Source organism: Phycodurus eques, chromosome 23, assembly GCF_024500275.1.
Source record: "Phycodurus eques isolate BA_2022a chromosome 23, UOR_Pequ_1.1, whole genome shotgun sequence".
Lineage (NCBI taxonomy): Eukaryota > Metazoa > Chordata > Actinopteri > Syngnathiformes > Syngnathidae > Phycodurus > Phycodurus eques.
The window spans coordinates 7040524-7055000 of NC_084547.1; the positions used below are offsets into that span (position 1 = coordinate 7040524).

Sequence of the window (14477 nt, forward strand, 5' to 3'; positions counted from 1 at the left end):
TATCCCCAACTCTTTGGGAGTCGTGTTATGTGGTGGCCAAGGGATTGTGTGTGTGTGAAGAGGCCACACAGCTGAAGTGGCCGTATTGGGACTAAGGGCGATATTCATATTCTCCCATCTGTGCATGAAGTCCTTTTGTCGTGGACCTGGACTTGTGCACTTTTTCCGTCAATGACTTCTGATGTGCCCACCGTGCACACACGAGAGGCGAGATTCACTGACAGGGGAGGCTGGCTTCAAATCACGGTTTTCCCCAGACTTGAGAATGTCGGTTACATCCGCGATTAAGATCAAGCACACTTTCAATTTCCAAATACCTTACACCAACGGACGTGCATATTCAGGTCCTCTCCGGCTACCGACACTTCAGCTGTGAAGGACGGCATGTTTTAATTCTGTATGAGATAAATCACTTTCATTTAATCCGAATACTGTGCCTACGACTTGTATGACTGTTTGGAGGACCAGCAATAAAAAAAAGCGATCCCCAATTTTAGACATATTTTGAAGGACCAGCATAGGAAAAAAAACAACCCAAAAGATGAAGTCTCTAGTTCACTGTTGTTCCATTACAATTATTGTAGTTGATGTAATAGTGGGAAGCCCTGAACACTCCAGGAACAAAACAGAAAAGCATTTTTTATTTTTGCTTAAAACCCATGGGAGAATATGGCCCCGAAGTGAACTTTCACAGCTGTCAAACTCAAGTCGCGCCACCAAATCAAATCGTGTTAACTTCCCATGATTGCTAAAATCTATTCCAAAATTTCAAATTGTGGTGTAACAAATATTACAAGCCTTTGTTACCAAACCCCTTTTATATAGAGTAGCTTGAACAAACTACTATCCTTGACTTGTGATCTTCAGACTGATTTATTGTGCATACCTATTACTGCGATGAAACATTTATGGTTCACAGACGAGTCATAGCAAAGTAAAAGCTACTAAAAAAAACAGGATTTATTTGATCGACATAAACCTCCAAACAGTTCAACCACCATTGATAGCAGCGTGGCAAGTTCAACTTTATTTTGCAACCATTCATAGTTGATGACTTGAGAACACTGGCATCATACGCTCAAATAAATAAAAGAAAGTGTCGTGACTGCTGGGCACTATGTACAAGACGACGACGGAAACGGGTCCGTTCCATTCTGTCCTCATTCACTCTGAGGCTTGTAGCTGACAGAGGTGACCATCACACTCTGAGCATTCTGTGGCCTTCCGTTGACGACGAGGCACAGAGGAGAGTCCACGCGGATGCTCCTGAAGTCAAACGACTGGGGTGGGGGAGAACAAAAATCCAACGAGCGTCAGCCGCGTGGGAGCGGTCCGCAACGGATCCAATTGAACACTCACCGTGCCTTTGTGTGCGATACTGTGACATTTGACCCGAGGCTCCGGAACGACCACGGTGTCTCCGATGAGGACGCCCCAGCTGTCGGCCGTGTTGTACACCATCACCGCCACGCACGTCTCCTCGCCGTCCACCATGCCGAACGTACTAGAGAGCAAACAGACGGCGTGTCCGACGCGACCACGACGAGGAGAGACGCGCGGCCCCTACTTACAAGGCCATGCGGCCCCGGGACGCCAGGCTGAACACCACCTTCCCCAGGGCGGCCGCTCCGCCGTTGAGGCCGTGCGCCAGCGAGCTCGACGGCCGCGGCTCCAGGCCTCCCACGCGGCCCGTCCACGAGCAGAAGTCGGGAGAGGAACACGGGCCCAAAGACGACGCGGTCAGGCCGGAGAGCATGCTGCGCAAACGCCGGGCCTTCACCTTCCCCTGCGAACACGCTCTTGCGGCAATGTTTCACAAATCTCAAATAATCCTCAAACCTCTCGCAGCCTTTCACTTCGGCTAACATACGGCTTTGGGGTCATTCGCAATATTAACTGCCTGCCCGGTATCGCGGTGACTAAACCAAGAGGTCTAAGCTAAATGCGGAATGTCACGTGACCTAACCTGGAAAGCCAGTTAACGGACTTCCTGTGTATGCCCCAATAACTAGCAACACAACAGGTTGATGACACGATAGATTGAAGGCAAATTTGCTGAAAGTTTTTCCTTATGGCTGGTGTCTTCAGACAAAAGTTAAATACATGTATGTCATTTCTTTATACAAATATGATATATAAAGCCTCAACGCTGGCTACTGTCATTTTTGGAGGCTCTGTGGTATAATTCTGTCTTCAAAAAAGACGGAGACATTTAAAGCTCCCAAGGATGCTTTGTCACGGAGACCTCTTTGCCATTCACCCGAGGGAGGAGGAAGTGCTTAACCCGCTTTGCTGAATGCTGAATTAGGTTGCGCATATACCAGATTAAAAACTGGGATATGATCATGAAGGATCATCACATACATATATATCTGCAAAGAGTTTTTTTTAAGAACAAAAGGCAAATAATACTGTACTTTTTTTTTCTCATATAATCCTGTTTGACAGAACCAAAGGCATAATATTATGAGAATGAAGTCCTATTTTTGAAATTCACTCATTAAAATACGACTTTCTTCCCTTGTTACACTTTGACTTGAAAGGTCCCCTTCCAACCCCCCAATCTTTGATGTCCTTTTATCGGTTTGCAAGATAATTTGGGTTGGAAACGCCCAAAATGTCCTTTTAAAACTATTCAAGTTGGTATTTTTCGCCTAGCATTTGAGACGGCTGGATTTCACATGAATATGCGACGTAAATTAAATAAGCTTTCCTCCGATTGGATGGCTCATCTACCCCATTCGAAATATGGAAAAGAGCTTGGCTCCGATCGGTCCATATCACAGTGTCTGCCAGAAGCTCGGGGCGGCCAAGCATTCTTAGCGATGTCTTCGTATCATTGCGAACCACAATTCGCCAAGCGTCGGGATCGTTCGCCCGCTAATCGGGAACTTGATCTGAAAGGAGGCGTGGGTGAAAATGAAAAGAGGAAGAGGGGGGATATTCGGAGGTTCGGCTCAGCTACACTCCCGTTCACTTGAACTGAACCTGCCGCGACAATGAATGGAAACGTTGCCATTTGTTCCAGTGTTACATCATAAATGATAAATGTAGTCACGTATTGTAAGTACAAAAAAGTGGTCATATTCTGATTTGGTAGTTTTGTGCTGTTCATTGCCTTTTGCATTCAGTCTACAAACCGCATTGATGTCAAACGTAAAACCCGGTCACAGAGTCACTTGGTCTGTGGTATGCAAAAAAACTGAAAAAAATGGATTTTGATGGAAGGGGACCTTTTTCAATCTAATATTACCAAAAAAATAAGTGTGTAAGATTACAATTCCCCCCCCCGACAAAATCCGTCTTTGTATTTGGACAAATGACGTTTTCATCTATTTTCAAAAACCATTACACGATTATTTTTAAATAAATTTGTTATTCTCACTTTTTTTCTTCTTCTTGAAAGCAGGCAACTTTTCAATTCCTACGCCATTTCGGTGGGTACGCGTGATAGTTCTGTTTCATTGCTTTCAGGTTTATAAATGGCGCCTTGGAAAAATGTCTCCCCGGACCCAAAAGGTTTGAGAATTCCAAGCCTGTCGATTTGTAGCAGCAGTTTCAAGCGCAGTCACCTTTTTCTGGCAGAGTTCTGTGACGTTATTGAGGTACTCCATCAACTGCTTTTCCTTCTCCGCAGGCTCCGGCCAGCCGGGGTCCAGGGCAGCCGCGCGGCTGTAGCCCCCCAGCGCCGACCCGAACATTTCCTCGTACTGGAACAGGGTGGCTCGGTTGAAGTGCAGCTCGGGGTAGCAAGCGGCGGCTCTGTCCACTCTTTCCTGGCAAAACAGGAGCGACACTTGAGCACTGATTGATTCATTTGTTGCTTTTGTGTGTGTGTGTGTGTATGTGTACTAACAGCTTGTGCATAGGCACTTAGAGCCTGTGTGGACAATTGTGGCTTTTGTCCGCAAGAGAAGAAGAGGGATACGTAGGCATTGCCTAGGATATCTGAAAAGGCACACAAGGAGCAGTTAGAGTGAGAAATCGGATCGGAAACCATTTCGATCACTTGACGCTTGGCGGACTCACACCAGGATGTCCCGTCGGTGACGTCCAGTTGGACAGCTTGCCGGGCCATGTCCACGCTCTCCAGAACCTGCTTGCCGTGCGCATCGCCGCCCGCCGCCGGGAGCTGCCTCAAGACCATGGACATGTTTCGCAGAGACACTTTGTTCTTGCTCTAAGAGGAGGCGAGGACAAAAGCAAAGGTGGGTAAAGTCGCGCCTTCTCCTCCCGCCGTGTCATCGCGTACCTGCTGCAAGGCTCCCGTGAAGCAGTTCTTGGCAGCCATCAGGTCACCTTTTTTCCAATACTGCTCTCCCAGAGTGTTCCAGCCCTGCACCAGGCCAGGCTCCAGCTTCACAGCACGGGAAAGGCAATCCTCCGCGGCGGCGCTGAAATCTGGAGCTACGTTCAGGCACCTGCCCTTCTGCAGCAGGAACTCTGCTTTGTGCCTGTTGCATTCTGAGGGGAAACTACAAGGTTGTGCGCATCACGCAAAAAAAAGTCAGCCACATGCTCGCTCGCTCCCTTACCTTCTTTCTCCTGCAGCTTTTTCAGCACCTTTTCCAACTCGCGTGCGACGTCCTCTTGTTTCCTGGGCGCCTCCTCCACACCATGAGTCTCAAAGTAACAATCTCTGTAATTGTACAATTCGTCTACCAGCTCCTGAAACAGCAAGTGGATTAAATACCCAAGCCATTACTTGTGTGTATGTCGAAACAAACAAACAAAAAAACAAGGTGCGTCAAGCCCTTTTCAAGCAGACTTTTGAGCTGCTTACACTTACACTTCACACACACGCGCGCGCGCGCGCGCACACACACACACGCGCGCGCGCGCGCGCACACACACACACGCGTTTGGAAGATGATGATGCGTGGAGTGTGGGCAGAAAACAACACGACATCAAAGCCTGCTTTATAAAAAAAACCAACAAGAATTGCCTTTATAAACTGGAGTTCGCTGCTTTTTTGTTTCTCCGCCATCGTCGTCTTCAGTCTTCTACTAAGAGTCAATCTTCTCAAAAAGCGTTACGGCGTGAGCATTAAAACCAATACTCTGCACTTCGGATGAAGATGAAAACGACTCATTTCCTTGTGGGGGGGAAAAATGTGTGCAAATGTTGTCCGGTCTTTTGATATCGGCAGTAGCGGAAGTGAGGCTGGTCCGTACGCCAAATGATTCCGACAGGGAACAGCGTCATCAAGTCTTGTTCAGGTTATTAAAGGACGGCTGTGCGATATGACATTTTAACGATATGTTCGAATATCATACTTGGTTACGTCATATTTAGGTAAGTGGTATATATTGTAGGGTGACGAATTAACTAGTCAACGAAAACCTTCCGGAATAATATGATGTTGCTCGGACACTATTTTGTGGTGCACCCAGACTGCGGCCATCCGCAATCTACACGCCGCACGTTCTTTTTGGGGGTTTATTTTTGTAGACTTTTAGCCAACATTGCGGCTGCTGCTCCACCACTTGTGTCCCTTGTTTATCCAGGTGACCATGTCGGACACGTGGAGCAACATTCAGGCCCACAAGAAGCAGCTGGACTCCTTGCGGGAAAGGCTTCAGCGGCGGCGGAAGGAGCCGACAACTCACACAACACAACTGGCCGCTGGTAGTACGACGCGCCAATACATTGCTTCTTCTTACTTAAAGGGTCTCTCAGGCTTTTACAAAATAAATAAATAAATAAATAAAAAAAATATATATATACACACACACACGCGCGCGCGCGCACACGGTGGGAACGGAAAGTATTCAGACCCCCTTACAATTTTCACTCTTATATTGCAGCCATTTGCTAAAATCATTTAAGTTCATTTTTTCTTCATTAATGTACACACAACATACCATATTGACAGAAAAAACGGAATTGTTGAAATTCTTGGAGATTTATTAAAAAAGAAAAACTGAAATATCACACAGCCATAAGTATTCAGACCCTTTGCTCAGTACTTAGTAGAAGCACCCTTTTGAGCTCATACAGCCATGAGTCTTTTGGGAATGATGCAACAAGTGTTTCACACCTGGATTTGGGGATCCTCTGCCATTCCTCCTTGCAGATCCTCTACAGTTCTGTCATTTTCAGGTCTCTCCAGAGATGCTCGATTGGGTGTAAGTCAGGGTTCTGGCTGGGCCATTCAAGAACAGTCACTGAGTTGTTCTAAAGCCCCTCCTTCATTATTTTAGCTGTGTGCTTAGGGTCACTGTCTTGTTCGAAGGTGAACCTAGGGCCCAGTCTGAAGTCCTGAGCACTCTGTAGAAGGTTTTCGTCCAGGATACTTGACCGCATTCATCTGTCCTTCGATTGCAACCAGTCTCCCTGTCCCTGCCGCTGAAAAACACCCTCATACCATGATGCTGCCACCACCATGCTTCATTGTTGGGACTGTATTGGATAGGTGATGAGCAGTGCCTGGTGTTCTCCACACATGCCACTTAGAATTAGGCCAAAAAGTTGTATATTGGTCTCATCAGCCCAGAGAATCTTATTTCTCACCATCTTGGAGTCCTTCAGGTGTTTTTTTTTTTTTTTTTTAAGCAAACTCTATGCAGGCTTTCGTGTGTCTTGCACTGAGGAGAGGCTTCTGTCTGGCCACTCTGCCATAAAGCCTCGACAGGTGGAGCGCTGCAGTGATGGGTGACTTTCTCGCACTTTCTCCCATCTCCCGACTGCATCTCTGGAGCTCAGCCACAGTGATCTTTGGGTTCTTCTTTACCTCTCTTAAATGTCAACAATTACGTTTTTTTTCTGTCAATATGAGGTGCTGTGTGTAAATTAATGAGGAAAAAATGATTTTAGCAAATGGCTGCAATATAAAAAAAAGAGTGAAAAATTTAAGGCGGTCTGAATACTTTCCGTACCCACTGTGTATATATGTATGTGTGTGTGTGTTTTTCTCGCCCAACCGGGCGGTATCTCCTTCGAGCTTGGGTCGTTTACCAGAGCTTGAGGGTTCTTGGCAGGATCTTAGCTGTTCCCAGCGTTGCGCTCTTCTGAACTGAGATGTCTGATGTTGGGTTATGCCACATTTGATATTCACCTGTGCAACTGGCTTTGAGTTGGCTTCCACACCCTCATTGAGTTTCTGATGAATGTTCTTAGGATCCTGTTGATCTTGTACAGTTCCAGGCACGCCAGTATCCATGTGTGTGGCATTGAGTCGTAGGCTTTCTCGTAGTCAATCCAGGCAGCGCACAGGTTGGTACTTCTGGTTTTATAGTCTTAGGTGATTGCCCTGTCGACCAGTAGCTGGTGTTTGGCTCCTCCGGCGTTATCATCAATGACTTTCTGTGCTCTGCTCATGTATTGATCCATATTGCGTAGAACACTGATTGGGGGGGGGGGGGGGGGGGGGTTTATTTGAAAATTCCCAGTTTTGTCAATACCTGATGTATTATTGATGACTTTTCTCTCCATTCATGTCTGTTGTGTGTCAGAGGTTGGCGCGAGTGCAGATGTTACCGCACCCAGGAGCGACAGCCCGGCGACGTCGGCGACGTCGGCCCCGTGTGGCACGCGGGAGGTCACGGCGAAACCTCCGGACCCTGAATTGGAGAAGAGGATGCTGGCCTATTTGTCCGATCTGAGTCTCTCTTTGCCCAAGGACTCCCTCACTATCACAAAAGAATTTAACGGCGTGAGTTGAGCACAATGGCATGAAGGTCATGAATTTGCTTTTGTGGATGTTGCCTTCATTTCTCCGTTCTCATTCGCAGTCTGAGATGGCCGTCGCTCATGGATGCATCCAGAGTCTTTTGCTCAAGTTCTCCGCTCAGGAGCTCATCGAAGTCCGGCAGTCGGCTTTATCCTCATCTTGTACGGCAGTGGTCGTAGCGGTGGACCATACCAAACTATGGGCAATGATTGGATCGGGTGCCGGCGCCCCTCGGACGGGAGTCAAGAGAAAAGCCGAGGAGCAGTCCCAGCACACGAGAAGTCCGAGCTTCTCGCCCTCGTTGCAGGGCTCCGCTTCTCCTCCGCGCCCCGCCGCCGTCGCCGCCTCTGTTTTGCCGGCGTCATCTTGGCAGACAGCGGGGCCCTTGTGTACCTCGGGGAGCGGCGCTGACAAGAAAGGCAGGAGCGGTAAAAGCCAGTCCTCGCACTTGGACATGGAAATCGAAAGCCTCCTTAACCAGCAGTCCACAAAAGAGCAGCAGAGCAAGAAGGTCAGTGGACTCGGCCAACGGGATAGTTGCGCAGACTCCTGGTGACTCGTGACGTGTCCCCTCCACAAGGAGTAACAGTGCTCACACTCTGTACTTAAGTTCAGATATTTGTGTAACAGAAGACAAAAAATCCACTTTCTAAAATGTACCAAAATCAAAATGATTATTTCTGTCCATTGCATACGATACACTTTTTGATCATTTGGCAGAATAAGAAAAAAAACTTTTCTTAAAATATTTTCACTTGTTTAATAACTTACATAGTGCTTGTACTGAGAAGAAGAAAAAAACATGTCGTCTGTTGTTCAGCACTAGCTAGCGTTGGCTCGACTTCTATGCTAGCAAATTTACGGGTTCCCAGAGCTCTGCTAACCTTGTCAACTCTGTAACAAAAAAATGCAAAATTAGCTCATGATAACAATGGAAAAAATGCACATTACATCTGTGTTTTTTCCAGATTAGATGGAGAAGAAGCTTGTGATTTGTAGGCTGGCACAAAACACTACGCATTTGCCGCCAAACGTTCTTGTACCTGGCAACATGAAACTATTCTCGTAGATGGAACGTGTTGTGTCATGGTTGTTAACGCTGTCTGGCTCTCATTCGTCCGTGTCGCTGCTGTCCTCACCTCAAGATCTCAATCGATCAAGCTCTCGAGTGCGGTTCACTTTTCCCTCTGTCAATTTACGTCTTGTTTTGCGTCGTGTCATCATCCCGGAGGTTGAAAAAAGGTAACGAGCCTATTTTGAGCAAGAGTAGAATTGACAGACATCTGTTTTCAGATGTAGTGAGGTAAAAGTCAAAAGTTTTCTGAAAAATAAATATTGAATATAGATACCCGAGTATAGTAAGGGAGTATGTGTGCATTGTTACGTCCTACCACTGGTGACTCGTGACGTGTCGTCGTTTTTTTGCAGGTGAGCCGAGAAATCTTGGAGCTGCTCAACGCCAGCACAGCCAAGGAGCAGTCCATCGTGGAGAAGTTTCGCTCTCGGGGCCGCGCTCAGGTGCAGGAGTTTTGTGACCACGGGACCAAAGAGGAGTGCGTCCGCTCGGCGGACACGCCTCAACCGTGCTCAAAGCTCCACTTCCGGTCCGTCGCTTTGGCTTTCTTTCGGACACGCGACGACGCAGCAGACTCTGAATTGACTTCTCTTCGTCCGTGTCCAGCCGCATCATCAACAATCACACGGACGAGAACCTGGGCGACTGCTCCTTCCTCAACACGTGTTTCCACATGGACACCTGCAAGTACGTCCACTACGAGATCGACAGTCCTCCGGAAGCAGAGGGGAGCCTGGCGGGGACCCAGTCGGAGGCTGCCGAGCTGGGCATGCACGACGGGGACGCCGACAGCAATGTGGGCAAACTCTTCCCCTCTCAGGTGAGGAAGAGCGCGCCGCTAACAGGTGCGGACCAGAAAGCTGATGTTGTGGTTTGGATGGGCAGTGGATCTGTTGCGACATCCGCTACTTGGACGTGTCCATCCTGGGAAAGTTTGCCGTGGTGATGGCCGACCCGCCCTGGGACATCCACATGGAGCTGCCCTACGGCACGCTGACGGACGACGAGATGAGGAAGCTCAACATTCCCGTCCTGCAGGACGACGGCTTCCTCTTCCTCTGGGTCACCGGCAGGTAACCGCAGCACCCGCCGTCTTTTTCCTGGCTCAAGTATTGAGGCACAGGCGGTAACATTCTGATCATTGGCATGCATGCTTCTGCTTAGTCTCCCATTGGCTCAAACGAGCACCTTTTCTGTCAAGAATTTACTTACATTTTATTGTTCTTTTACTTGAATCACATACTAAAAATGTGCTGGTGGTGTCGCAGTACATGCTGCTGCTCTGCCCAAACACGGCCAATCCCAATCCTGGATTTAAAAAAAAAAAAGAAAAAAAAAAGGGGGGGTGGGTTTTCTTCAGGGAGGGTGTGAAAACTGACGGAGCCGGCCGTGCGTCGAGCCCCGAGCTTTGAGTCCCGTCAGCGTGGCGCAGGATACAGAAGACAGTGCCGGGAAAAAGTATTGGCCCCCTTCTCAAATTCTTTCATTTTTGCACAGTTTCCCCACTTTGTTTAAGGTCATCAAACAAATGTAAATATCAGACAAATACAACCCAAGTGAATTTAAAATGTTTTTAAATGGTGATTTCATTTATTAAGGGAAAAAAATTCAATGTTACCTGGCCCTGTGTGAAAAAGCAATTACCCCCCTTGTTAAATGAATGAATTAATTGTGGCTAACCACACTTTTTGGTGAATTGTCACGAAGCACACCCAAGCCTGATTACCTCCGGACCTGTTAAATCAAGAAATCATTTAAACAGAATGTGTACCGACAAAATCAAGTCGGACAAAACATCTAAAAAAGGTGCAACAAAACGACACGGACCAAAGAAATTCCAAAACAGTTGAGAAATAAAGTAATTGACATCTATCAGTAGTGGCCGGCCAACAAAGATTACCCCAAGAGAAGAGCAATGACTCACTCATCCAGGTGGCCACAAAGGAACTCAGGACAACATTTGAACGATCTTACATAATGAAGTCAAAAGGAAATATTGGAAATCAATAATTGCGTCTGTATGAAGCACACGTGAAAATGTCTATATTTTCCTTGTCCACGGTAACTTGAATAACAGCCTAAATTGGATTCAATTAGATATAATAATATAGGTTAAAATAGATATAACAAGCCAAAAGAATGAGCTCATGGATTTATTACGAATAGTTGATTCTGTCCCACAATGAAGTCAATGACGTTTTTCAGTCAGCGATATTGACAGGATCATATTCAGTCATCCATGTGAAGCATCTGCTGTAGCTATTGCTGATGTTCTCTGTTCACTGGATCATTGAATACCATTGAAAGTGCGTTCAAAGACACATGGCAACGATGATGCATTTTATAGAAATAAATGTCAAAGTCATTAGTGTTTATCTTGATTATCATATTTCAAAATATAAATAAACAATGAAACCTAAACTGGCATTCAGTATAACAATGATAAAAGAGATGAGTTCATTTTGTTTGTTTGTTTTTTCAAACCATCCTTATCAAAATTCAACATGGGGTATAATAATTATTGCTTGATATGAACCATAAAATCAATGAATTGTCTATCAAATCTCTAGTAATTGGAGGTGATGCCCCTTCGCTGTATTCAATCTTAAGTACAAAACAGAGAGCTGTACATGTTTGGAACATTAATATTACCGATAAATTCAGTGAATTTCATTTCAATATGAGACCTATGATCACGATAGACACGCCATCATTGTTCCTGGAGACTATGTTACAGTGTACAAAACAATAATAGGTTTATGGTTGTTTAATCTTCCAGGAAAGTTGACCAACATTTGTGCGAAATGGCCCGGGTCTGCTCACAACAGTTTTTTCACTGAACCGGTAGTCAACAAAATGAGGACTCGTGGGATATATTGGCGGTGACCAGTGACGTCAACCACACGGTTAACTTTGACTGTGCCGTTAACTAACGACTTGACTAACCATGTGTGGAACAACGCATATTTAACGGTCGGTTAGCTAACGGCGGGTAAAGAATTTAACCGGTGGTTAGGGGTTAACCGGCGGTTAAAATAACCGAATTTTGAACAACCGGGCCCTGTATGATTCCCAAGACGTTTGGCAGAATATTATATGGACTGACTAGATGAAAGTTGAGTTTTTTGGAAACTGCGTGTCTCGTTAAATCTGCCGTAAATGTAGCACAGCATAGCGCCTTCAGGACCTGGACAACTTGCTGTGATTGATGGAACCATAGATTCTGCTCTTTAGCAGAAAATCCTGAAGGAGAATGGGCAGCCATCTGATCGTGACCTCAAGCTGAAACGAACTTGAGTTCTGTAAGAGGACAACGATGCAAAACACACCAGCAAGTCAACTTCTGAATGGCTTAAAAAAACAAAATGAAGGTTTTGGAGTGGCCTAGTCAAAGTCCCGACTTGAAACTGATTGAAATGGTTCGTGGCATAACCTTAAAAAGGCCGTTTGTGCTCGAAAACCCTCCGTTTTTGCGAAGGCCAAAATATCTCCACACTAATGTGAAAGACTCACTGCCAGTTTTAGAAAATGTGGGATTTCAGTTGTTGCTGCTGAGGATGGCCCAACCAGTTCTGAGGTTTAGGGGGCTATTACTTTTTCACACAGGTCCAGGTAACTTCCAATAGTTTATTTTCCTTAATAAATGAAATCACCATTTAAAACCGCATTTTAAGTTCACTTGGGTTTTATTTGTCTATTTACATTTGTTTGATGATCTCCACCATTAAAGTGGGGAAACTATGCAAAAATGTAAGAATTTGAGAAAGGGGCCGGTACTTTTTCACGGCACTGTAAAGACAACCAAGTGATGGTTTGAGAAAGTATCGCTTTCAGTTGTCCTGTCATTTTCATTTTCTACCTTGTGGTATTCTCAAAAAGCATTCTTGTATTCCTTTTTGGAGTGAACACACTGAGGTAACATGGCATCCATATTTCAACTTTGGATCCACCCTTCGTCTCCTATTTTTGAACTGTGCCTTGCATTACAAACTACATTTAAATGAAATGTTTGGCAAGATTGTTAGAAAAACATGCAGTTGGATGTTAAAATGTCCACAATGACAATTTGTTCCCGGCGGCACGGTGGGCGACTGGTTAGCACATCTGCCTCACAGTTGTGAGGTTGTGGCTTCAAATCCGGCCTCGCCTGTGTGGAGTTTGTTTGCATGTTCTCCCCGTTGCCTGCGTGGGCTTTCTCCGGGTACTCCGGTTTCCTCCCACATCCCAAAAACATGCCTGGTAGGTAAATTGTCCGTAGGTGTGAATGTAAGCGCCAATGGTTGTTTGTTTCTATGTGTCCTGCGATTGGCTGGCGACCAGCTCAGGGTGTACCCCGCCTCTCGCCCGAAGATAGCTGGGATAGGCTCCGGCATGTCCGCGACCCGCTTGAGGATAAGCGGTATGGAAAATGAAGGAATGAATGAATGTTTGGCAAGATTGTTGGAAAACATGCAGCTGGAAGTTCAAATGTCCACAATGACAAGTTGTTACCCTAAAAAAAGGTTATATTGGAGTGAAACTAATGCCATGTTTAACTGAAAAGTTTGTGTTTTTGAACAATATTTGGTTGAACTCAAACGTATGTTCATCCAAATTGCAGGACGTATCAAATGTAAGGCCCTGTACTCATACTCGGCCTCAAAAAAAGCAGTATCGGTGCATCCCTACTTCAGTATTTATCAGATGGATCCGCGGGCCAGGAAGTCTGACACGCATGCTTCTAGACACAGTATCGGCGGCGGCCTCCGAATTTTATATGCAGGATTTATTTTATTTTTTTCTCAAAATGTAATTAAAAAAATGTTGTTGTCTTTGCTGTTGTTTTTTCCCCCCTAATTTCTTCCAGGGCAATGGAGTTGGGGAGGGAGTGTCTCAGTCTGTGGGGGTAAGTGGCTCTGCCGCGACGTCTTCCGTGGCTTCACGAAGCATGTGACCGAACTCCTCATGTGTCAGCTATGAGCGTATTGATGAAATCATCTGGGTGAAGACCAACCAGCTTCAGAGAATCATCCGCACAGGAAGAACAGGACATTGGCTGAACCACGGGAAGGAGCACTGTCTGGTCTGTTGGCATATGTCATTGGTCGGTCTCAGCCAGAGTGTCCGTATTTCAAACGTGTCTGTGTCCAGGTGGGCGTGAAAGGAAACCCTCAGGGATTCAACAGAGGTTTGGATTGCGACGTCATCGTTGCCGAGGTAACGGGGTGACAGCACACACATGACCCAGGCCGGCCTGCGAAAGCCGCATTGTAACTGTGCTCCCCCTCAGGTGCGTTCCACCAGTCACAAACCGGACGAGATCTACGGAATGATCGAGAGGCTCTCGCCGGGCACCAGGAAGATCGAGCTGTTCGGTCGACCGCACAACGTCCAGCCTAATTGGTACGTTGCAGCGTTACAAAGCATCCGGTGCTCCGTGTGCGCCCGCCGTTATTACGCACAGTTCAACTTCTTCCCAGGGTCACACTCGGTAATCAGCTGGATGGGATTCATCTCCTGGATCCAGACGTTGTGGCCCGCTTCAAGGAACGCTACCCGGATGGCGTCATCTCCAAGCCCAAGAACATGCAGACGCCACATAATTGACGAGGTGGGTGACAGTCCCTCTTCCGGAAGGACCCAAAGGGTCGTGGCTGCGATCAGGTCTTCTTCATACTCTACAAGCCATCTTTGTTTTGTACTTACTGTAAGTCATGGTTCTGTTTGACTAAAATGTGTAGTGATGTGTT

General features: G+C 46.4%; 2 protein-coding genes across 7 annotated transcripts in view; one reads left to right on the forward strand and one right to left on the reverse strand.

Annotated features, from left to right (window-relative positions):
- Positions 1 to 942: 942 nt before the first annotated feature.
- Positions 943 to 5186, reverse strand: ttc5 (tetratricopeptide repeat domain 5). 4 transcript variants are annotated; one of them, XM_061668612.1, is made up of 9 exons: positions 4947 to 5186; positions 4536 to 4668; positions 4253 to 4464; positions 4030 to 4180; positions 3857 to 3948; positions 3573 to 3776; positions 1572 to 1786; positions 1360 to 1504; positions 943 to 1280 (listed from the first exon to the last, which is right to left on the reverse strand). In XM_061668612.1, the coding sequence occupies exons 1-9, from the start codon at positions 4986 to 4988 to the stop codon at positions 1161 to 1163; spliced, it is 1314 nt and encodes a 437-aa protein (XP_061524596.1). In that variant the 5' UTR covers positions 4989 to 5186; the 3' UTR covers positions 943 to 1160. The 4 variants fall into 4 exon arrangements, with proteins under 4 accessions (XP_061524596.1, XP_061524597.1, XP_061524598.1 ...); XM_061668613.1 differs by having other exon boundaries at positions 1365 to 1504; positions 1572 to 1799; XM_061668614.1 differs by having other exon boundaries at positions 1190 to 1280; positions 1572 to 1799.
- mettl3 (methyltransferase like 3) overlaps positions 4488 to 14477 on the forward strand; it is a 23876-nt gene continuing 13886 nt past the window's right edge. The window contains exons 1-12 of one of the 3 annotated variants that reach the window (XM_061668601.1): positions 4488 to 4506; positions 5509 to 5632; positions 7456 to 7655; positions 7735 to 8184; positions 9102 to 9277; positions 9355 to 9568; positions 9634 to 9821; positions 13595 to 13633; positions 13702 to 13810; positions 13879 to 13944; positions 14018 to 14130; positions 14208 to 14338. In XM_061668601.1, the coding sequence (XP_061524585.1) occupies positions 5515 to 5632; positions 7456 to 7655; positions 7735 to 8184; positions 9102 to 9277; positions 9355 to 9568; positions 9634 to 9821; positions 13595 to 13633; positions 13702 to 13810; positions 13879 to 13944; positions 14018 to 14130; positions 14208 to 14334 (1800 nt within the window). In that variant the 5' untranslated portion in view covers positions 4488 to 4506; positions 5509 to 5514 and the 3' untranslated portion in view covers positions 14335 to 14338. Of the gene's footprint in view, positions 4507 to 5216; positions 5633 to 7455; positions 7656 to 7734; positions 8185 to 9101; positions 9278 to 9354; positions 9569 to 9633; positions 9822 to 13594; positions 13634 to 13701; positions 13811 to 13878; positions 13945 to 14017; positions 14131 to 14207; positions 14339 to 14477 lie in introns of those variants that run through there. The other 2 variants (XM_061668600.1, XM_061668603.1) reach the window with 2 other exon arrangements.